Source organism: Bufo bufo, chromosome 5 (assembly GCF_905171765.1).
Source record: "Bufo bufo chromosome 5, aBufBuf1.1, whole genome shotgun sequence".
Classification (NCBI taxonomy): domain Eukaryota; kingdom Metazoa; phylum Chordata; class Amphibia; order Anura; family Bufonidae; genus Bufo; species Bufo bufo.
This window is the reverse complement of record NC_053393.1, coordinates 507,810,474-507,833,629: the sequence shown is the minus strand read 5'-3', so window position 1 is coordinate 507,833,629 and position 23,156 is coordinate 507,810,474. Positions and strand designations below refer to the sequence as shown.

Sequence of the window (23,156 nt, the reverse complement as noted above, 5' to 3'; positions counted from 1 at the left end):
TGCTGATCTACTGATTCTTCTGCTGTTCAAAATTATTATTTTCTAAAAGGGCCTTCATCATTTACATAGCCATGAGACAATTCATCGTGATGTGAAGGGGAATAATATTCTACTAACGACAGAAGGCGATGTCAAACTTGTAGATTTTGGTAAGTCTATACAAGTTATTGTTAGTTCTCGGGGAAAGTGCTGTTTATTATTGAAGAGACACAACATTGTATGGAGATTTATTTTTGAGGCAATGCTCCATGGGAAAAGGTACGTAAACTAGTTCATACCAGCCAAACCAGAGACACTCATCTGTAATGAGAAGCAATACTTCCCTGAGCTGTGCTTGCTTGAATGAACAAAAGTTTCAAAATATTGAGTGATTTTTAGAAATAAACAATAAAGCAAACAAATAAACAAACAAAAAAAAACTGGCATATATAGAAGAGAGCTCTATAGAAAAGATTATAATAGGTCTCAGTTATAGTTTCAGAAGAGCCTAAGGTCTGTTTCTACCTCACCATCCTTTCCATTAGGTCAATATTGTACCCCACATTTGCTAACTGTTCCTATAGAGCAGGGGTCTCCAAACTTTTCAACAGGAGGGCCACATTGAAGATTTTACAAGTATTCGGGGGCCGGAAAAAAAAATCAGTTATGTATTAAATTAAATGTATATATTTTACATGGATCGTTTTTGTAATCAGCATGATATGACTGAGAACAAAAGAGAAAAAACTTTAGCAAAACAACGCAAAGACACCCGTGTCCCTATCAGCGGTGTCCCCATCAGCACAAAAATGTCCCCATCAGCACAGCAATGTCCCCATCAGCACAGCAATGTCCCCATCAGCACAGCAATGTCCCCATCAGCACAGCAATGTCCCCATCAGCACAGCAATGTCCCCATCAGCACAGCAATGTCAGCATCAGCACAGCAATGTCAGCATCAGCACAGCAATGTCAGCATCAGCACAGCAATGTCAGCATCAGCACAGCAATGTCCCCATCAGCACAACAATGTCCCCATCAGCACAGCAATGTCAGCATCAGCACAACAATGTCCCCATCAGCACAGCAATGTCCCCATCAGCACAGCAATGTCCCCATCAGCACAGCAATGTCCCCATCAGCACAGCAATGTCCCCATCAGCACAGCAATGTCAGCATCAGCACAACAATGTCCCCATCAGCACAGCAATGTCCCCATCAGCACAACAATGTCCCCATCAGCACAGCAATGTCCCCATCAGCACAGCAATGTCCCCATCAGCACAGCAATGTCCCCATCAGCACAGCAATGTCAGCATCAGCACAGCAATGTCAGCATCAGCACAACAATGTCCCCATCAGCACAGCAATGTCCCCATCAGCACAGCAATGTCCCCATCAGCACAGCAATGTCCCCATCAGCACAGCAATGTCCCCATCAGCACAGCAATGTCAGCATCAGCACAGCAATGTCAGCATCAGCACAGCAATGTCAGCATCAGCACAACAATGTCCCCATCAGCACAGCAATGTCCCCATCAGCACAGCAATGTCAGCATCAGCACAGCAATGTCAGCATCAGCACAGCAATGTCCCCATCAGCCGTGTCACCCTTAATCACAGCAATGTCCCCATCAACGATGTCCCCATCAGAACAGCAATGTCCCCATCAGCGGAGTCCCCATTAGCAGCTGATAGGGGCCACCACTGATGGGGACACTGCTGTTGGGGACGCGGCTGATGGGGACACCATTGATGGGGACACCCGTGTCCCTATCAGCGGTGTCCCCATCAGAACAGCAATGGCCAAATCAGAACAGCAATGTCCCCATCAGAAAAGCAATATTCCCATAAAAAAAAAAATATTCCCATCAAAAAAACAATATTCCCATCAGAAAAACAATATTCCCATCATGGGGACACCCACTGATGGGGACGCTGCTGTTGGGGACATTGCTGTGCTGATGGGGACACCACTGATGGGGACGCTGCTGTTGGGGACATTGCTGTGCTGATGGGGACACCACTGATGGGGACACCATTGATGGGGACACCCGTGTCCCTATCAGCGTTGTCCCCATCAGCACAGCAATGTCCCCATCAGCGGTGTCCCCATCAGCACAGCAATGTCAGCATCAGCACAGCAATGTCCCCATTAATGATGTCCCCATCAGAACAGCAATGTCCCCATCAGCGGAGTCCCCATTAGCAGCTGATGGGGACACCACTGATGGGGACACTGCCTTTGGGGACGCGGTTGATGGGGACACCCGTGTCCCTATCAGTGGTGTCCCCATCAGAACAGCAATGTCCCCATCAGAATGGGGACGCTGATGGGGACATTGCTGTACTGATGGGGACACCATTGATGGGGACACCTTTGTCCCCATCAGCAGTGTGCCAATCAGCGGTGTCCTCAGCAATGTCCCCATCAGCACAGCAATGTTCACATCAGCAGTTTCCACATTAGCAGCGTCCCCATCATTGCTGATGGGGACGCCGCTGTGCTGATGTGGAAACCGATGATGGGTCACCGCTGATGGGGATACCCATGTCCCCATCAGCGGTGTCCCCAGCAATGTCCCATCAGAACAGCAATGTCCCCATCAGCAGTGTCCACCGCAACATCCCCATCAGCACAGCAATGTCCCTGTCAGCGGTGTCCCCAGCAGCATGTGTCCCCATCACCGCTGATGGGGACACCTCTGATGGGGACATTGCTGTGCTGATGGGGACATCGATTATGGGGTTACCGCTGATGGGGACATTGCTATCCTGATGGGGACACCATTGATGTGGACACCCATGTCCCCATCAGCAGTGTGCCAAACAGCGGTGTCCCCAGCAATGTCCCCATCAGAACAGAATTGTCCCCATCAGCAGTGTGCCCATCATCGCTGATGGGGACACCTCTGATGGGGACATTTCTGTGCTGATGGGGACACCATTGATGGGGACACCCGTGTCCTCATCAACGGTGTCCCCATCAGAACAGCAATGTCCCCATCAGCACAGCAAAGTCCCCATCAGCAGTGTCCCCAGCAGCACAGCAATATCCCCATCAGTATGTGTCCTCAGCAGCTTGTGTCCCCATCAGCGCAGCACAGCAATGTCAGCGTTCCCCATTGTGTCCCCATCAGCGTTGTGCAACACTTGCCTCCGCTGTAGCCGGCTTCTGCTCCTCTTCTTTTTTTTTTCTTCTTGGACTCCTGAGTCCCGACTCCCGCCCGCTGCTACACACGTGGATTTGTTATTTCAAACAGCGGGCGGGAAGAGGGGAGGTGCCGCACCTGTGACGTCACTGGTTGCCGGGACATCGGCGGTCCCAGCAGCCAATCAAAAAGCACAGCGTGACAGCATGGGCGGTTGTGCGGCTTTCGTTCCTGCAACCTGTCAGCTGCGGGCGGGCGCGGAATCGAACACACAACACAAGCGTGACAGCATGGGCGGTTGTGCGGATTTGGTTCCTGCAACCTGCCAGCTGCGGGCGGGCCGGATCGAACGCACAAGCGGGCCGGTTCTGGCCCGCGGGCCGGGGTTTGGAGACCCCTGCTATAGAGAAATTAGTTCTATATCCATATCCTGACACTCCGGAACAAAAGGGATGGAGCTGACCAACCAACCAGAGTTGGACACCCTCTTTCTAGTGACCCTGTTGCAGCCATAGGGAGGAATTTATCATGAGGGAAATATTGGAAGTCACTTTTGTGTTGGCGTACTTTACGGCACATTTATTGAATGTCGCATGTTGTTTGATACATTTTTCTCATCCTTAAACCTAACACTTTTGTCTAAAAAGCTACTCTACCCTTCCACTGGAGTGAGACAACTTTTTATGTGACTTTTCAGTGATAAATCCAGTGAAACTCATTAACATAGATAAACACAAGCCTATTTTTCTCGTAAAAAAAAACTGCAAAATGCATTTTTTTTTCTTTTTGCCAGTATTTTTGACTTTTGTGTCTCCTTGCCAATTCTTCATGAGTTTCATTTTCTAGGCGAGAATGTTAGATTAGACCGGGATTATGGCGTATTTATGTGTTGCAACTTTAAATGTCGCAAAAAAGTCACATCTCATGCCAGCTCCTACTCAGGTGTACTTTTTATACACCTGATCTAAAACACAGCTTCTTCAGATGTCTGGCCAAATTGCTAGTTTGTAAGGTGGCAATACATTTATTACAATATCCATGTCCAGGCTGCAGAAAACATACAAATAACAGATGTTAATACATTTATGTCCAAGTGCTATACCTTAGCTGTATATTAACCACTTGAATAACGGAGGTGTTTTCATTTTTGCATTTTAATTTCCTGTCCTCACTGAGCCATAACTTTTTTATTTTTCTGTTTACATAGCCGAATAAGGGCTCATTTTTTGGTAGGACAAGTTTTACTTTCTAATGCCTCCATTTAATAGGGCATACAATGTAGTGGGAGGCGAGAAAAAAATTCCAAATGGGATGGAATTGGGAAAAAACGCAACTCTGCCACAGTTTTACAGGTTTTGTCTCTATGGCATTCCCTATGCAGCAAAACTCACCTGTGCCCTTCATTCTCTGGGTCAGTATGATTACAAAGATACCATATTTGTATAGGTCTTTTTGTATTTTTATACTGAAATAAAAATCAAAACTTTGAACATATTCTGACCCCCATAAGTTTTTTATAGTTATGTCTACCAAGCTGTGTGGGGGCTCATTTTTTGCAGGGCTATCTATAGTTTTTATTGCTATCATTTGGAGTGTGTGTGACTTTTTTATGATCATATTTTATTAAATTTTTAGGGGATAATTGAAGCAATGAATAAATGGCGAATAGGCCATTTTGATTTCTTTTTTTCTGTTACACCATTGGCTGTTTTGGATAAATAATTTTATATTTAAATAGTATGGATGCTTTTTGGGCCCCACAGCAAATTATGTGACTGGGCCCCCCTACCCAAGCAACTCCCTCCTTGTGCAACCCTGTTCAGTTCCCAAAAGGGCATGGCTGTAGTATTCAAATTTGATTTTGTGGCACGGTTTTCTTGGCTTCCCATTTCTGCAGTAAGAGTTTGGCCATGTGCCGTGGATCAGCTCTATATTGCACCATGTCTGTGTGGAGGTTTTGTGGTCTAGTTTGGCTGCTTTTTATAGGTGCAGAGTGGAAAAGTCTCACGTCTATATTTGCAATAAATTTATCAATAACGTGCGACTTTTGGTAAATCTCACCCAAAATAGACCACATGTTCCAAATTAGACTTTTTTCAAATCCTGTCTTAAATGATAAATATGCCGTACAGTTTCCTATCCACATTTGAAATCTGGAGTGAGTGGTGTGAAAATGCTAAATTTTTGCGCAAGTAAGTGCAAAAAAAAACAAAAAACGCAAAAGACCCATTTTGCGACTTTTTGAAGTCAGAATCCTGGAGTGAAGGCATGATAAATCAGGCCCCCTTGAACTAGGGGAAATTAAATACACTGGTATTATTAATAAAAGCTAGTGCAAGTAGACAGATGTTTTTTGTTAAAAATCAGTTTCTAAATAGGTTCTCCCATGTTCAGTCTTCCGCCCATATAGTAAACCTCTTGGTCTCCCTTGCAATAGATGCCCTCATTGCTTCTAATGATATCAATGGCAGGGGGCTACCACCATATTTCCCACTTGACTTGCGGTAGGACATAATTGAGCAGTGATGTCTTAGACCATATTAAAGTATAGCAAGACACCTTTTTCCCCTATGTAGTAGATACTGTCTGTAATTTATACTGAATGTTAATATTTTTACAGGTGTATCCGCACAGCTAACTAGCACTCGTCTGCATAGGAATACATCAGTGGGGACTCCTTTCTGGATGGCCCCAGAGGTTGGTCACCATTTTTTATAATTGAATAAAACTCTGTAGTTAATAACTAATAAAATACTATTGTATTATAGCTGTAATATAAACAGAAAAAAACGGAATCCAGGTTAACATCTGTATCAACGTCCTCTTCAAAGGGAAAAAAGCCACAAGCCGAGAGTCAAGAACCAGAGAAACATATTTTTTTTCTTGATTTGTTGGCGCAGTTGGAAGTCCTCTTGCACTTTTGGCACATCGAACTTACACTAAAGTAAATGATTCATTCAGTATTATTTCTTTTTAGCTGCACACGTTGAACAGAGACGTGGTGGTAGAAGAACATTATGTTTTTTTGTTTGTCCTTTATATCCAGCTTTTCTAGTCAATCAATAAAACCTTTTCAAATATTTAGTTTGAACAAATTCAGGTATTCTAGCAATTTTTTTTTTTCTGTATCTTACAGGGCAGCACTAAAATAGATTTGATATCTGCATCTTTCATAGTCTGACATTTATTGCTATGGCAACGACTGGTAGAGAAGTTTGGGGGGAGTAGTGTTTATATATATATTATTATTTTATCCTTTTTCATCTTTGACCAAATTTATATTTTATTACCATTGCTTAACCTTGTTACTGGCAAAATCTGCCCTGTTGTGGTGACAACTGTAACTGGTAGGGCTGTACTAAATCTAGTTATACAGTAGCTCCCCCCATGAGCTTTGTTGATCAGATGATCAATCAGTGACCAATGACCATGCTAACAGGAGTTTTGAAAATTTCCTTGTCTTCTGAGATTCCAGTAATCTCTGAAAGTTGGGCAAGCAACATTCACCTGGACAGTCGGCTTAAATCCACAATGTAAATGTTTTAGCATGGTGGGCAGTCAGTCCTTAAAGGGAGTCTGTCATCTGGAATTTCACTGATAAACCAGGTACAATACCTTGTAGGGCTAGCTCAGCTGGATGTAAGTATATTTTTCACTTTATTCCATATGCAATAAGCTGTCAAGTGCATCGAAGGGTCGGTCCAAGCCATTCTGACTCCATTCTTCCCGCTACCCTTGCCAGCCCTCCCTCTCTTTCTTGACAGGGCCAGGTTCCCGCATAGTCATCTCACCTGGCCCTATCGATCAAGAAAGAGAACGAGGGGCAATCAGAGGTGCACAGAATAAAGCAATGGAATTACATTCAGCTGAGCTAGCCCTACAAGGCATTGTGCCTGGTGTATCAGTGAATTTCCTGATGACAGATTCCCTTTTAGAATTTAAAAAGTTGTACTGAATGATTCATTTTATGTTGAGGATCCAGGAATAGGAACTTCAAATGGAAAAAAGGAACTGAACTCTTTTAGCTCTGATCCATAGCTTTCTGTAATTTGGAATGGAAATGTTAATATTAAAAGCCTACTGATTTCAAATTGCACTGATAAGTCGTTTGTGTCCTAATTATCCATGATGATAACCCAATAGGTTCTGTACCTTCAGAATTTATTTTCCCAGTAAATTTTAAGACATGTTAAGATAATAGGATTTCTTCATTGTTTTTCGTAGGTCATCGCATGTGAACAGCAAGTGGATACAACGTATGATGCAAGATGTGATGTCTGGTCTTTGGGTATAACAGCCATAGAGCTTGGAGATGGTGATCCTCCCCTGGCTGACTTGCATCCAATGAGAGCCCTGTTTAAAATACCAAGGTACTGTGCCGATATTCATAACTGATAGCTATTAATGTAAAAATTGAATGTTAATAAAAGATCAATATAGGCAAACACTATACAGCGTGCTATGCCTGGTGCAGGTGCAGTCCCCCAGTAGGACTACTGCAAAGGGTTAATTATTGCCAAAAAGTTTATGCGATTTTTGAGTTAAGTGTTGTGATTTATTATGTTTATGTATTCAATAGCAATGTACTGTATAAGGTAACCAAATGGTTAACAAATTGACAGACTATTTGGGTTACCAGGGTAATGGACCTGGTCCACCCCCTGGCTAGATAGGCTAGTAGAGAGTGTGAGTCTAGAGGAGCAAGGGAGAAGATCTACATATGCAAGCTCCTGAAGCAAAAGTTCAGAGAATCTCTGTGAGAATTCAGCTGCCAATGAAGCAACTCAATTACCAGAGGTGTCCTGAGAGAATGAGTCCAGTCATTTTAGAAGGTCTAGAACTTCCCAGGTTATGCATGCTTCAGACAGAAAGGAATTCTCCCATTTATGTCAAAAAGGCTTTTCTGCTGTGGAAGGTATTATTGACTCCAGCACCTACCACACTTTGAGATGGACTGGCCATCTATATCAAAAGTTTCTGCACCCCTCAGCCTGGAAACTGCAGGAGGAACCACACTTTGAGATGGACTAGCCATCTCAATCTAAAGTTTCTTTACCCCTCAGCCTGGGAACTGCAGAAGGAGTTAATAAGGACAGAATAGCATGCCTATGGTTATCTTGGGTAGATAGCAAAGTGTTTGGAGTCCGACTCAGGGGGTACTACAACTACACTGTGATGCACTTTGGAACTGTGTTTTCTCTGCTAAATGTACTACTACTCCCACCACAAACTCAGTAAAAAGACTATTTATTGCAACCTGTGGTCTGGTTATTGTCTGCCGGTCACTTTATCCGCACTCCTGCCTTGCACCCAGCCAAGCATCCACTGTCAAGGGCACCCCACCTAACAAGCAGGAGCCCCAATCCCAAGGTGTTCCTTGAAGGAAGAAAGGGTGAATACTATTATTACTTATTTTCTGTTCTTCTGATTATAACTATCATGATTATTATTGAGTTATAAGTCATTTCTGACTCCTGACAACCACAGCAATGTTTCCAGAACATCTCCAGAATGAATGTCATATCTTCTGTAAGAGGGTCTTCAGGGGCTTAAATACTGATGACCTACAGTATTTTTATGATAGGTCATCAATATCTGACCGGTGGGGGTGGGGGGCAACTACTGGCATCCCAGCTGATCAGCTGAATAAAAAGGTGCCATGGCACTCAGACAAGCTCTGCGGCCTCTTCCTTGACCTGTGTTGTCACGTCCTTTGGTCACATTGCTATTGCCATTCAAGAGAAACTGCAATAGTAAGCATGGCCACTATACAATGTACAGCTCTGTGCTTAGTATACCATGAAGAAGCTACAGCACTGGTTCTAGCGTCAAGGCATCTTTAGAATGCTGATTGACTAAAGTGCTGGGAGTTGGACACCTACAATTTGATATTGCTGATGACCCATCCTGAGGATAGGTCATCAATATCTAAGTACAGGAAAAACCCTCTAGGGCTCACAGTTTTTTTTATTGTACTCCATTTTATTACTGTCATGATGTCCTACAATATCTCTGGGTTACCTCAATAAATATTACATCAAGACTGTTGGCAGATGTTGGCAGAATTAAAGGGATCTATAAACAGTTACTGTATCTAATGTGGATATGTATTATCACACATTTCATAGATAAAAAAAAATCTGATAAAACATTTTATCAACAATCACAATTGTAATAAAGAAATAAATAAAGAATTTTGGTTTTACAGGAACCCACCTCCAACTTTGCGTCAGCCAGAATTGTGGTCGCCAGAGTTTAATGAATTCATTAGCAAGTGAGTAGTAATATTGTATATAGTTGTAATTACTACTTTACAGAACATTGCACCTAGGGATACACCGTAAGTACCACTGTGTACATTGTAGTAAACCAGCCCTAAATCTACATGTAAGACATCCGCCCACATACTGTAGACTTAAGAGCTTGCCATCATTAGTCGATAGTAATTTGTCAATGCTGCTATAACTAGTACCACATCTACTAAAATGCACAAGCCTAAATAATATCCAAGAAAAGCCTAAGGGGTCTTTCACACGATGCGTGAAAGAGAGCAAAGCCCCGCTCTGGACAGCAGAGACACGGAGCAGTAACATGATTGATAACGCTCTTTGCCTCTCTGTGATCTTTTTACTACAAAATCACAGAGAGATAAAGTTGTCACCGTGATTTTGTAGTAAAAAGATCACAGAGAGGCACAGAGCATTATCAATCATGTTAATGCTACGCGTCTCTGCTGTCCAGAGCGGGGCTTGGCTCTCATTCACGCTGCGGATGACACGCACGGTATCCGCTCGTGTGAAAGAGCCCTAAGTAATATCCAAGATATTGTGATGAAAATATACCAGAGATATACGGCAGAAAAAATTGCATGTGGAATCTGCACAAAAATTGATTCACAGTTCAATGTCCGCAGCATGCTCATTAATGTTTTGCGTTTTCACAGTGGATTTCTCCCTTTGCAGTACACACCCATTGAAATCCGAAGGAAAAGTGCTGCCATTTTTTTTTTCCCAGCCCGTATTTGTGACCTCAGCAGTAGACAACCTGTGCAGCTGCACGGGTGCATTTACCACTTCTGCTGAAGGTTCCCCACAGAGAACCTGGCATCTAAACCTGGCAGAGTACCAGAGGATCATCTGGTGGGCGCAAACTCTGGCACAATAATGGGCCCCTTATAAAAAGTCACAGGTGCACATCCAGAAGGCTAGCATGCAGACATCAAACAAAAAAAACGTATGGCAGCACACCATTACACATGCAAACAATAGAACTAGGGATTGGGGATTATTCTGGATTAAAGTGGTACTATACATAGCAAAAGTCAGGGATGCTCACCAGTTACACTGGAACACAGCCCACTAACCACAAATTAGTGATAATATACAACCATAACGCAAATAAATATTGACATAAAATTGAGATACAATCGGCAACTATGAATTTATTGCAATAGATATGCACCAAAGTGATGAACTAAAACAAAAGTAAATCGTTTTTTATTACATGAACTTTTTATATATATTAAATTTTTCATGCAAGAGATCCACATTTAAAGGGACCGCGATCATATGATTATTATTGGGTGTATGAAGTTTGGGGATTTTTATTTGTATTGTATTGTTATATATGCATGATAAATTAGTAAAAACACATGCAAATTTCTTTGAGCCAGCAATTTATTTGATTTAAAGTGGTACTATACCGACTATACATGAAAAATGGAAGCTATTTGTGCACATTTTTTATCAAACGTGTGTCGGGCCCATCTACTGACGTCAAGGTGGTGTCACGGATGATGTTGCAGAAAACTGGAGGTTATAAGTAAACATCCGACTGACTTGATCCCAAACCAAGGAAGATATGGGTAAGCCCTATGAAACCCCTAGAGCTATCACTGACTGCTCTGCCCATGCAAAGATCTTTATGATAGATAATTGCATGCCCTCGTACCTAGACTGTGTGACACCTGAAAACCCTCTAATAGTGAGGGGACATGACCACTGGCTCCCTGCACTTAATACGGAGGGAGTCAGGGTCACCTAGAATCAAGCCAGCACGGAAACACAAATAAAGGAAAATACTTATCTGAGGAACCAGCAGTTGCAGCATCTAGCAGTGAAGACAATCCAGGAAGTAGTATAAACCGCAAAGTGAGGCAGTATGGGAGGGAATATAAAGGGAGGCAATCAGTGTAAATAGATGACAGCTGGGAGAAGGAAAAGAGATGACAAAGTGAAACCAAAACAAAGAACATCATGCAAGAGGTACAGAAGAGCGTCTGCTAGAGCTTCTCAGAGAGCTGATGGTGACAGTACCCCTCCCTCTACGAGTGGACTCCGGACACTCAGAGCCCACCTTCTCAGGATGGGACCTATGGAAAGCCCTGATAAGACGAGTGGCCTTAATGTCCGCCACTGGGACCCACATCCTCTCCTCAGGACCATAACCCTCCCAATGAACAAGATACTGGAGAAAACCACGGGTAATGCGAGAATCCACAATCCTAGAGACCTGAAATTCAAGATTACCATCAACAACAATCGGAGGAGGAGGCAAAGAGGAGGGTACAGTGGGTTGGACATACGGTTTTAATAGGGACCTGTGAAAAACATTATGGATCTTCCATTTCTGAGGAAGATCAAGACGGAAGGCAATGGGATTGATGATGGACAAGATCTTGTAAGGCCCAATAAACTTAGGACCCAACTTCCAGGAGGGAACCTTCAGTTTGATATTCTTTGTAGACAACCACACCAGATCACCCACATTCAGGTCCGGACCAGGCACACGTCTCTTATCCGTCACATGCTTATATCTCTCACTCATCCTCTTCAGATTACCCTGAATCTTTTGCCAAATAATTGACAAAGACGAGGAAAATCTCTCACATCAGGTAAACCAGAAGACCCCTCTCCAGAGAATGTCCCAAACTGCAGATGAAACCCATATGCACCAAAAAATGGTGACTTATCCGAGGACTCCTGGCGACGGTTATTTAAAGCAAACTCAGCAAGGGACAAAAAAGAACACCAATCCTCCTGATTCTCCGCCACAAAACAGCGCATATATGTCTCCAGATTCTGATTGACGCGTTCGGTCTGGCCATTCGACTGCGGGTGAAAAGCAGAAAAGAACGACAACCGAAACCCCAAGCGAGAACAGAAAGCCTTCCAGAATCTGGAAACAAACTGCGTGCCCCTATCAGAAACTATGTCTGAAGGAATGCCATGCAATTTGACAATGTGATCAACAAAAGCTTGCGCCAGTGTTTTAGCATTGGGTAACCCAGGAAAGGGAATGAAATGCGCCATTTTGCTAAAACGGTCCACTACTACCAGAATCACAGTCTTCCCCGAGGAACGAGGCAGGTCCGTAATGAAGTCCATGGACAGATGCATCCAAGGACGGGAAGGAATGGGTAACGGGAGGAGAGAACCCGATGGCCGTGAATGAGGGACCTTGGCACGAGTGCAGGTCTCGCAGGCTGCCACAAAACCCTCAACCGTCTTACGAAGAGCCGGCCACCAGGATCTCCGAGCAATGAGATCCACTGTGGCTCTGCTTCCCGGGTACCCAGCAAGGACAGTATCGTGGTGCTCCTTAAAAATCTTGTGTCGTAAAGCGAGAGGCACAAACAACCTCCCAGGAGGACAAAGATCAGGAGCCTCTGCCTGGGCTGCCTGAACCTCTGCCTCAAAATCAGGATAAAGAGCAGAGACGACCACCCCTTCAGCCAAAATGGGACCCGGGTCTTCAAAGTTCCCCCCTCCCGGAAAACAACGTGACAGGGCATCAGCCTTCACATTTTTAACCCCAGGGCGGAACGTGACAACAAAATTAAACCTAGAAAACAATAAAGACCATCTGGCCTGTCTCGGGTTCAGACGCTTGGCTGATTCCAAGTAGGCCAGATTCTTATGGTCGGTAAAAACGGTAATAGGGTGTCTGGCTCCCTCTAGCCAATGGCGCCATTCCTCAAAAGCTAATTTGATGGCCAAGAACTCCCTATCTCCCACATCGTAATTTCTCTCTGCGGAGGAGAGAGTTTCCTTGAGAAAAAGGCACACGGTCGCCATTTGGCAGGAGAGGGACCCTGAGACAAGACCGCACCCACACCCACCTCAGAAGCATCTACCTCAACAATGAAAGGCAGAGAGACATCAGGTTGTACAAAGATGGGAGCGGAAGCAAAACTCACTTTGATACTAGAAAAGGCCTTAAGCGCATCTACCGACCAGGAGGAAAAATCTACCCCCTTTTTAGTCATATCAGTGAGTGGCTTAACAACAGATTAATAATTCAAAATGAACTTCCTGTAATAATTGTCAAAACCCCAAAACTGCATCAGCGCCTTCTGATTCTCAGGAAGCTCCCAATCAAGCACAGCGCGGACCTTCTCAGGCTCCATGCGAAAACCAGAAGCGGAGAGAAGAAAACCCAGAAATTGAATTTCTGGAACCGCAAACACACATTTTTCCAGTTTAGCGTACAATTTATTCTCCCACAGAATGAGCAAGACCTGAAGTAGGTAGTCCCTATGAGTTTTGAAATCAGGAGAAAAAATCAAAATGTCATCTAGATACACCAGTACAAATTTCCCCATTAAATGATAAAAAATGCTGTTCACAAAATGTTGGAAGACGGCTGGAGCATTCATCAAACCAAAGGCCATAACTAAATTTTTGAAATGGCCCTCAGGGGTATTCAAGGCCGTCTTGCATTCGTCCCCTTCCCTGACCCTGACTAGGTTGTATGCCCTTCTTAAATCCAACTTAGAAAAAACTTTAGCCCCAACAATCTGGTTAAACAGGTCCGGGATCAGAGGAAGCGGATAAGGGTCACGAATTGTGATACAGTTCAGCTCCCTGAAATCCACACATGGTCTTAAAGAACCATCTTTTTTCTTAACAAAAAAAAAAACAGCGGCAACAGGTGACTTTGAGGGTCGGATGTGTTCCTTTTCTCAGGCTCTCAGAGAAGTAAGTACGCATAGCGACCCTTTCAGGTTGGAAGAGATTGTATAAACGTGATTTTGGCAGCTTGGCGCCTGGGATGAGATTAATAGGGCAGTCGTACTCCTGGTGCGGGGGCAACTCCTGGACACCACTCTCGGAAAACATATCCGAAAATTCAGAGAGAAAAGATGGTACAGTCTTGGTAGAAACCTCTGAAAGAGGCGCCGTGAGGCAATTCTCTCTGCAAAAGTCACTCCAACCATTTATTTGCCTTGCTTGCCAATCAATGGTGGGGTTATGTTTAGTGAGCCAGGGCAGCCCCAACACTAGAGGAGTAGGTAATCCGCTTAGGACAAAACATGACATATCCTCAACATGAGCATCACCCACAGTCAAACGGATATTGTGAACTATGCCCTTTAACGGTTTTTGAGAAAGCGGAGCGGAATCGATAGCAAACACAGGTATATCCTTTCCCAAAGTGCATACCTGGAAACCATGTGTTATAGCAAATTGATTATCAATGAGATTGACAGCTGCTCCACTATCTACAAAAATCTCACAAACAATGTTCTTGCTATCTAGCGCCACCCTGGCAGGTAGGACAAAACGGGAACTACAAGCAAACGGCAAACCTTCAATTTCCGCATCAACCTTGCCAATAGTAACAGATGGAAAGTTTATAGAGGTTTTTTTTTCTTTTTGTTTCTTTATTACCCTCAGAAAACTCCTTGAATCTTCTAGAGGGGCAAACATGCCAAATGATTTATACCTCCACAACAGAAACAAACCCTCCTCTGAGAGCTGAATCCTCTACTATCAGAGGCAAGCAAACCCAGCTGCATGGCCTCCTGCTCAGAGGGGATTGAGAGAGACTGAGGCCCCTGCGCACTGAATGAGACGCCCCACTGTCTTTGGACTGAAAATGACAGGAAGGAGTGATCTCTCCTCTTTCTCTAAGACGCCTGTCAATATGATCAGCTCGAGACATGGCAGACTCCAACGAGGCAGGTCTCTCATGAAAGGCAAATGCACCTTTTAATCCCTCCGAAAGACCATGGTAAAATTGACTTCGGAGTGCAGCATCATTCCAACCAGTATCAGCTGCTCATCTCCGAAATTCAGAACAATATATCTCTGCGGACTGTTTACACTGGCATAAAAGACGCAGTTTAGATTCAGCCAGAGCAATACGATCCGAGTCATCATATATCTGCCCCAGGGCTACAAAAAATTCATCCACCGACCGGAGGGGCCGTGCCCCCACCGGCAGCGAAAAGGCCCAAGACTGAGCGTTATCCCTGAGCAGCGAGATGATGATCCCCACCCTCTGCTCCTCATCACCAGAGGAATGGGGAAGTAGGCAAAAATGGAGTTTGCAAGCCTCTCTAAAACTAACAAAATTCTCACTACCCCGGAGAACGTAACCGGAAGCGAGATCTTAGGCTTGGAACAAACTCCATGAACGCAAGCAGAACCGGTCACCTGAAACTGAGACACAGTTTTACGGAGATCTGCTACCTCCAGTGAAAGACCCTGCATGCGGTCAATCAAGGCTGAAACCGGATCCATGCTTAAGACGGTTTTGGCGGATTATAATGTCACGGATGGTGTTGCAGAAAACTGGAAGTTATAAGTAAACATCCGACTGACTTGATCCCAAACTAAGGAACATATGGGTAAGCCATATAAAACCCCTAGAGCTCTCCCTGACTGCTCTGCCCATGCAAAGATCTTTATGATAGATAATTGCATGCCCTCGTACCTAGACTGTGTGACACCGGAAAACCCTCTAATAGTGAGGGGACACGACCACCGGCTCCCTGCACTTAATACGGAGGGAGTCAGGGTCACCTAGAATCAAGCCAGCACGGAAACACAAATAAAGGAAAAGACTTATCTGAGGAACCAGCAGTTGTAGCATCTAGCAGTGAAGACAATCCAGGAAGTAGTATAAACCGCAAAGTGAGGCAGTATGGGAGGGAATATAAAGGGAGGCAATCAGTGTAAATAGATGACAGCTGGGAGAAGGAAAAGAGATGACAAAGTGAAACCAAAACAAAGAACATCATGCAAGAGGTACAGAAGAACGTCTGCCAGAGCTTCTCAGAGAGCTGGTGGTGACAGGTGGCTTCTGCAGAAGGGTACCCAACACTAACAGAACTGCCTCTCTTGGGCGCAACATAAGCCTACAATGTTCAGGGCGGTGTAGGAACCCGCTATATTTATATTCTGCTGAAAAGTCCGGGGCAGATGGGTGCGGAGTGCTCAATCTAAAGGAGGGAGCTACCCTCCAAACACACTGCAAGAAAATGTATACTAGCAGATCCAAAGTCGCAGGTGCACATCCATAAAGCTAGCATGCAGACAGCAAACAAAAACGTATGGCGGCACACCGTTATACATGCAAACATTAGAACTAGGGATTATGCTAGATTAAAGTGGTACTATACCTACTAGTGTTAGGTAGGGTTGAGCGAACACGAACTGTAAAGTTCGGGTTTGTACCGAACTTTAGGATTTTTGGACCCCGAACCCGAACATTTTCGTAAAAGTTCGGCGGTTCCTTGGCGCTTTTTGAAAGGCTGCACACCTGTCAGCGCTGCTGTGTAACTTCGGACTTCCCGCTCACCGCCTCATATGCGACGTGCCTGCAGCAGCAGGCGATAGTGGAGTTTCAGCTGCAACACACACGGGTGAGTCGCTCGGCGGAACAGCACCACTTAACCACCAATGACTGGGCCTCCATGCGAGACCTATGTTCCTTGTTGCGCGGTTTTGAGTACTCCACCAACATGGCCAGTGCTGATAACGCCGTTCTCAGCGTTACTATCCCACTTCTATGCCTCCTTGAAGCAGGGTGCAAAAGCGGAGCGGCTGTCCTCTAGACAGTACGCCTCCTACTGCCCACCGCAGAAAGGGACCGAGCACACCAAAGCAAGCTCCAAGGAGTTCCCTGGCATGGCAGTTCTTCAGACAATGTGCTGACGACAAGACACGAGTGGTTTGCACGCTGTGCAATCAGAGCCTGAAGCGAGGCATAAACGTTCTCAACCTGAGCACAACCTGCATGACCAGGCATTTAAGTGCAAAGCACGAGCTGCAGTGGAGTAGACACCTCAAAAACCAAGAAAGGTCTCTGGCTCCTCCTGCTTCCTCTTCTGCTGCAGTCGCGGCCTCTTCATCCACCTCTGGAGGGACAGTGCCACCTGGCACCCCACAAACAGAGGATCTGCCAGCAACAACAACACCTGGGTCACCAAGCATCTCCACAATGTCCCACGGACGCGTTCAGCTCTCCATATCCCACCCGCGATCCCTGGCCCTGAATGCCAGCATTTCTAAATTACTTGCCTTTGAAATGCTGTCATTCCGTCTGGTGGAGATGGATAGTTTTAAAGGCCTTATGGCGGTGGCTGTTCCACAGTACGTCGTGCCCAGCCGCCACTACTTTTCAAGGTGAGCCATCCCTTCCCTTCACAACCAAGTAGGGGACAAAATCAGGTGTGCACTGCGCAACGCCATTTGTGGCAAGGTTCACCTGACTACGGATACGTGGACCAGTAAACACGGTCAGGACCGTTATATCTCCATAACAGCACACTGGGTAAGCGCAGTGGCGGCTGGGCCTTAGGCGGTTAGCAGTTTGGCACATGTCCTTCCACCACCGAGGATTGCAGGGCGCTTCAATTTGCCTCTTGTTGCTTCCTCCTTCTACTCTGCTTCCTCATCCTCTAGCAGCTCCTCATCCGGTCAGCGTAACACCTTCACCACCAACTTCAGCACAGCCAGGGGTAAACGACAGCAGGCAGTTTTAAAACTTATCTGTTTGGGGGACAAACCCCACACCGCGCAGGAGCTATGGACAGGCCTTGAACAACAGACCGATGAGTGGTTTGTGCCAGTCAGCCTCAAGCCCGGCCTGGTGGTGTGCGATAATGGGCGAAATCTCGTAGCAGCTCTGGGACTAGCCGGTTTGACGCACATCCCTTGCCTGGCGCATGTGCTGAATTTGGTGGTGCAGAGATTCCTTAAAAATTACCCCGACATGTCAGAGCTGCTGCATAAAGTGCGGGCCGTCTAAGGCGCTTTCGGCGTTCTCACCCTGCTGCTGCTCGCCTGTCAGCGCTGCTGCGTAACTTCGGCCTTCCCGCTCACCGCCTCATATGCGACGTCCCAGCAGCAGGCGATAGTGGAGTTTCAGCTGCAGCACGCATGGGAGAGTCGCTCGGCGGAACAGCACCACTTAACCACCAATGACTGGGCCTCCATGCGAGACCTATGTTCCTTGTTGCGGGGTTTCGAGTACTCCACCAAAATGGCCAGTGCTGATAACGCCGTTCTCAGCGTTACTATCCCACTTCTATGCCTCCTTGAAAAAACGCTCCTGGCGATGATAGAAGAGGATGTGGCACAGGAGGAGGAGGAGGAGGAGGAAGAGGGATCATTTCGTAGAATTTCCAGCCAGTCATTCCCAAGTGGCTCCGAGGGTGGGTTCCTGCACCCACAAACCCAAGGTACACAATTGTCCAGCCAGGGCACAGTTCTGGAGGATGAGGAGGTGGAGGATGAGGAGGAGGAGATGCAGGAGGAGGAACCATGTTCACAGCAGGGTGGCACCCAGACCAGCTCATGGCCATCACTGGTGCATGGATGGGGGGATACAGAGGACACAGACGATACACCTCCCACAGAGAACAGCTTTTCGTTGCCTCTGGGCAGCCTTGCACACATGAGCGATTACATGCTGCAGTGTCTCCGCAACGACCGCAGAGTTGCCCACATTCTAACTTGTGCTGATTACTGGGTGGCCATGCTGCTGGATCCCCGTTACAAGGACAACGTATCGTCCTTAATTCTGTCACTGGAGCGTAATCGTAAGATGCGCGAGTACAAGCGCACGCTAGTAGACGCGCTGCTGGTGGCATTCCCACCTGAAAGCGGGGGCACAGTGGAAGCACAAGGCGAAGGCAGAGGACGAGGAAGAGGTCGCCAACGCAGCTGGGGCACCGCCAGCACCTCAGAAGGCAGGGTTAGCATGGCCGACATGTGGAAAAGCTTTGTCACATGTGCCTGGGTGACAGGGGCCTAAATCTCTCAAAATCCCCTGTTGTATTGCTGGGTGACATGAACCCCCTTTTGCCGTGAATAAACCCCTGCTGTGCCTGGGTGACAGGGGCTTAAATCTTTCAAAATCCTCTGTTGTATTGCTGGGTGACATGAACCCCCTTTTGCCGTGAATGAACCCCTGCTGTGCCTGGGTGACAGGGGCCTAAATCTCTCAAAATCCTCTGTTCTATTGCTGGGTGACAAGATCCCCCTTTTTGCCGTGAATGAACCCCTGCTCTGCATTGCTGACAGGGAACTAAATTTAGTGGAAACATCTGTTACTGATCCGCGACTACAAGCGCACGCTGATGATAGCATTCCCACCTGACAGCAGGGGCACAGTGGAAGCACAAGGCGAAGGCAGAGGAGGAGGAAGAGGTCGCCAACGCAGCAGCACCTGAGAAGGCAGGGTTAGCATGGCCAAAATGTGGAAAAGCTTTATCAGCCTTGGAGGTGCTGACCTGCCCTGCAGCCAGTGTATAGTGTGAACGTGTGTTTAACACGGCAGAGAGCATTATCACAGGCCGCAGCCAATGTGGACAAGCTTACGTTTATTAAAATGAACCAGGCATGGATCCCACAGGACTTGTCCGTACCTTGTGCAGAATAGACATTCATATCAGCCTCAACCATCCATTCTTGTACTCAAGTGCACTTATTCTTTGTTTTATTTTGTTATATGTCCCAATATTTTGGGGGATACCCCAATTTAAAAAAAAAATATAACACAAATCAGTGTTGGCTATCTATTCCTCCTTTACCGCCGCTTCCACCTACACCGCCACGTCAACCTACACCGCCACATCCACCCATCCACCACCTCCTACTCCTAGATCCAGATTGTTATTTTTAATTTTTCTGTATTTTATGTTATTTTAAGTTATTTTCCTATCCATATTTGTTTGCAGAACAGTTGCCATGCTCTTAAGCACATTTTGATGCCTTTTGCAGCCCTCTAGCCCTTTCCAGGACTTTTTTAGAGCCATTTTAGTGCCCAAAAGTTCGGGTCCCCATTGACTTCAATGGGGTTCGGGGTCAAGTTCGGGTCCCGAACCCGAACTTCTTTTTCAAGTTCAGCCGAACTCGTCGAACCCGAACATCCAGGTGTCCGCTCAACTCTAGTGTTAGGTACCCATCTGCAGAAGCCACATGTGCCCGACACACGTTTGATCAAAAATGTGTGCAAAGAGCTTCCATTTTTCATGTATAGTAGGTGTAGTACCTCTGTAACCCAGAATAATCTCTTATTCCTATATCTATTGTTTGCATGTGTAATGGTGTGCTGCCATACATTTTTTGTTTGTGGGCCCCTTATAAAGCAAGCCTCCTAGGCTTAGCAAAGGATAATTTGGAGCTGCCCTTGGAACCAGTAACTACCAGTTAGCCTATTAAACTGTACTGGTGAGAAGTTCCCAATGTGCAGTGATGACAAAAATTACTTAAAAGTAAACATGCATATGGTCTGTATACACTGAGGGTGGGCCCTCAGAATCACTTCCTCTGGTGGGCCCAATGAACTTCTGTGACACTGAGCATGAATCTTAATATTAATTAGGCAGTATTATATAGACCTTCTATAGCACTGTATTGAATTACACTATGTATGGGGTGAGAATTCTTTAACCACTTACCGTCACGCTAACGCCGAAAGGCGTCATTTCTGCGGCGCTCCCAGGTCACACTAACGCCAATAGGCGTCATCTCGCGTGAGCCGGGATTTCCTGTGAACGCGCGCACACAGGCGCGCGCGCTCACAGGAACGGAAGGTAAGAGAGTTGATCTCCAGCCTGCCAGCGGCGATCGTTCGCTGGCAGGCTGGAGATGTGTTTTTTTTAACCCCTAACAGGTATATTAGACGCTGTTTTGATAACAGCGTCTAATATACCTGCTACCTGGTCCTCTGGTGGTCCCCTTTGTTTGGATCGACCACCAGAGGACACAGGTAGCTCAGTAAAGTAGCACCAAGCACCACTACACTACACTACACCCCCCCCCCGTCACTTATTAACCCCTTATTAGCCCCTGATCACCCCATATAGACTCCCTGATCACCCCCCTGTCATTGATTACCCCCCTGTCATTGATCAACCCCCTGTAAAGCTCCATTCAGACGTCCGCATGATTTTTACGGATCCACTGATAGATGGATCCGATCCGCAAAACGCATCCGGACGTCTGAATGAAGCCTTACAGGGGCGTGATCAATGACTGTGGTGATCACCCCATATAGACTCCCTGATCACCCCCCTGTCATTGATTACACCCCTGTCATTGATTACCCCCCTGTAAAGCTCCATTCAGACGTCCGCATGATTTTTACGGATGCACTGATAGATGGATCCGATCCGCAAAACGCATCCGGACGTCTGAATGAAGCCTTACAGGGGCATGATCAATGACTGTGGTGATCACCCCATATAGACTCCCTGATCACCCCCCTGTAAAGCTCCATTCAGATGTCCGCATGATTTTTACGGATGCACTGATAGATGGATCCGATCCGCAAAACGCATCCGGACGTCTGAATGAAGCCTTACAGGGGCATGATCAATGACTGTGGTGATCACCCCATATAGACTCCCTGATCACCCCCTTGTCATTGATTACCCCCCTGTAAAGCTCCATTCAGATGTCCGCATGATTTTTACGGATGCACTGATAGATGGATCGGATCCGCAAAACGCATCTGGACGTCTGAATGAAGCCTTACAGGGGCATGATCAATGACTGTGGTGATCACCCCCCTGTCATTGATTACCCCCCTGTAAAGCTCCATTCAGATGTCCGCATGATTTTTACGGATGCACTGATAGATGGATCGGATCCGCAAAACGCATCCGGACGTCTGAATGAAGCCTTACAGGGGCGTGATCAATGACTGTGGTGATCACCCCATATAGACTCCCTGATCACCCCCCTGTCATTGATTACCCCCCTGTCATTGATTACCCCCCTGTAAAGCTCCATTCAGACGTCCGCATGATTTTTACGGATCCACTGATAGATGGATCGGATCCGCAAAACGCATCCGGACGTCTGAATGAAGCCTTACAGGCGCGTGATCAATGACTGTGGTGATCACCCCATATAGACTCCCTGATCACCCCCCTGTCATTGATTACCCCCCTGTAAAGCTCCATTCAGACGTCCGCATGATTTTTACGGATCCGCTGATAGATGGATCGGATCCGCAAAACGCATCCGGACGTCTGAATGAAGCCTTACAGGGGCATGATCAATGACTGTGGTGATCACCCCATATAGACTCCCTGATCACCCCCCTGTCATTGATTACCCCCCTGTAAAGCTCCATTCAGATGTCCGCATGATTTTTACGGATGCACTGATAGATGGATCGGATCCGCAAAACGCATCCGGACGTCTGAATGAAGCCTTACAGGGGCGTGATCAATGACTGTGGTGATCACCCCATATAGACTCCCTGATCACCCCCCTGTCATTGATTACCCCCCTGTCATTGATTACCCCCCTGTAAAGCTCCATTCAGACGTCCGCATGATTTTTACGGATCCACTGATAGATGGATCGGATCCGCAAAACGCATACGGACGTCTGAATGAAGCCTTACAGGGGCATGATCAATGACTGTGGTGATCACCCCATATAGACTCCCTGATCACCCCCCTGTCATTGATCACCCCCCCTGTCATTGATCACCCCCCTGTCATTGATCACCCCCCTGTCATTGATCACCCCTCTGTAAGGCTCCATTCAGACATTTTTTTGGCCCAAGTTAGCGGAATTATTTTTTTTTTTTTCTTACAAAGTCTCATATTCCACTAACTTGTGTCAAAAAATAAAATCTCACATGAACTCACCACACCCCTCACGGAAACCAAATGCGTAAAATTTTTTAGACATTTATATTCCAGACTTCTTCTCACGCTTTAGGGCCCCTAGAATGCCAGGGCAGTATAAATACCCCACATGTGACCCCATT

At 46.1% G+C, this 23,156-nt stretch overlaps 1 protein-coding gene across 1 annotated transcript in view; it reads left to right on the top strand.

Moving 5' to 3' along the window:
- The window catches only part of MYO3A (myosin IIIA), a 269,541-nt gene that overhangs the window by 53,492 nt on the left and 192,893 nt on the right, over positions 1 to 23,156 (top strand). The window contains exons 4-7 of the mRNA XM_040434050.1: positions 50 to 149; positions 5,752 to 5,828; positions 7,356 to 7,501; positions 9,340 to 9,405. Of these exons, the coding sequence (XP_040289984.1) occupies positions 50 to 149; positions 5,752 to 5,828; positions 7,356 to 7,501; positions 9,340 to 9,405 (389 nt within the window). The remainder of the gene's footprint in view (positions 1 to 49; positions 150 to 5,751; positions 5,829 to 7,355; positions 7,502 to 9,339; positions 9,406 to 23,156) is intronic.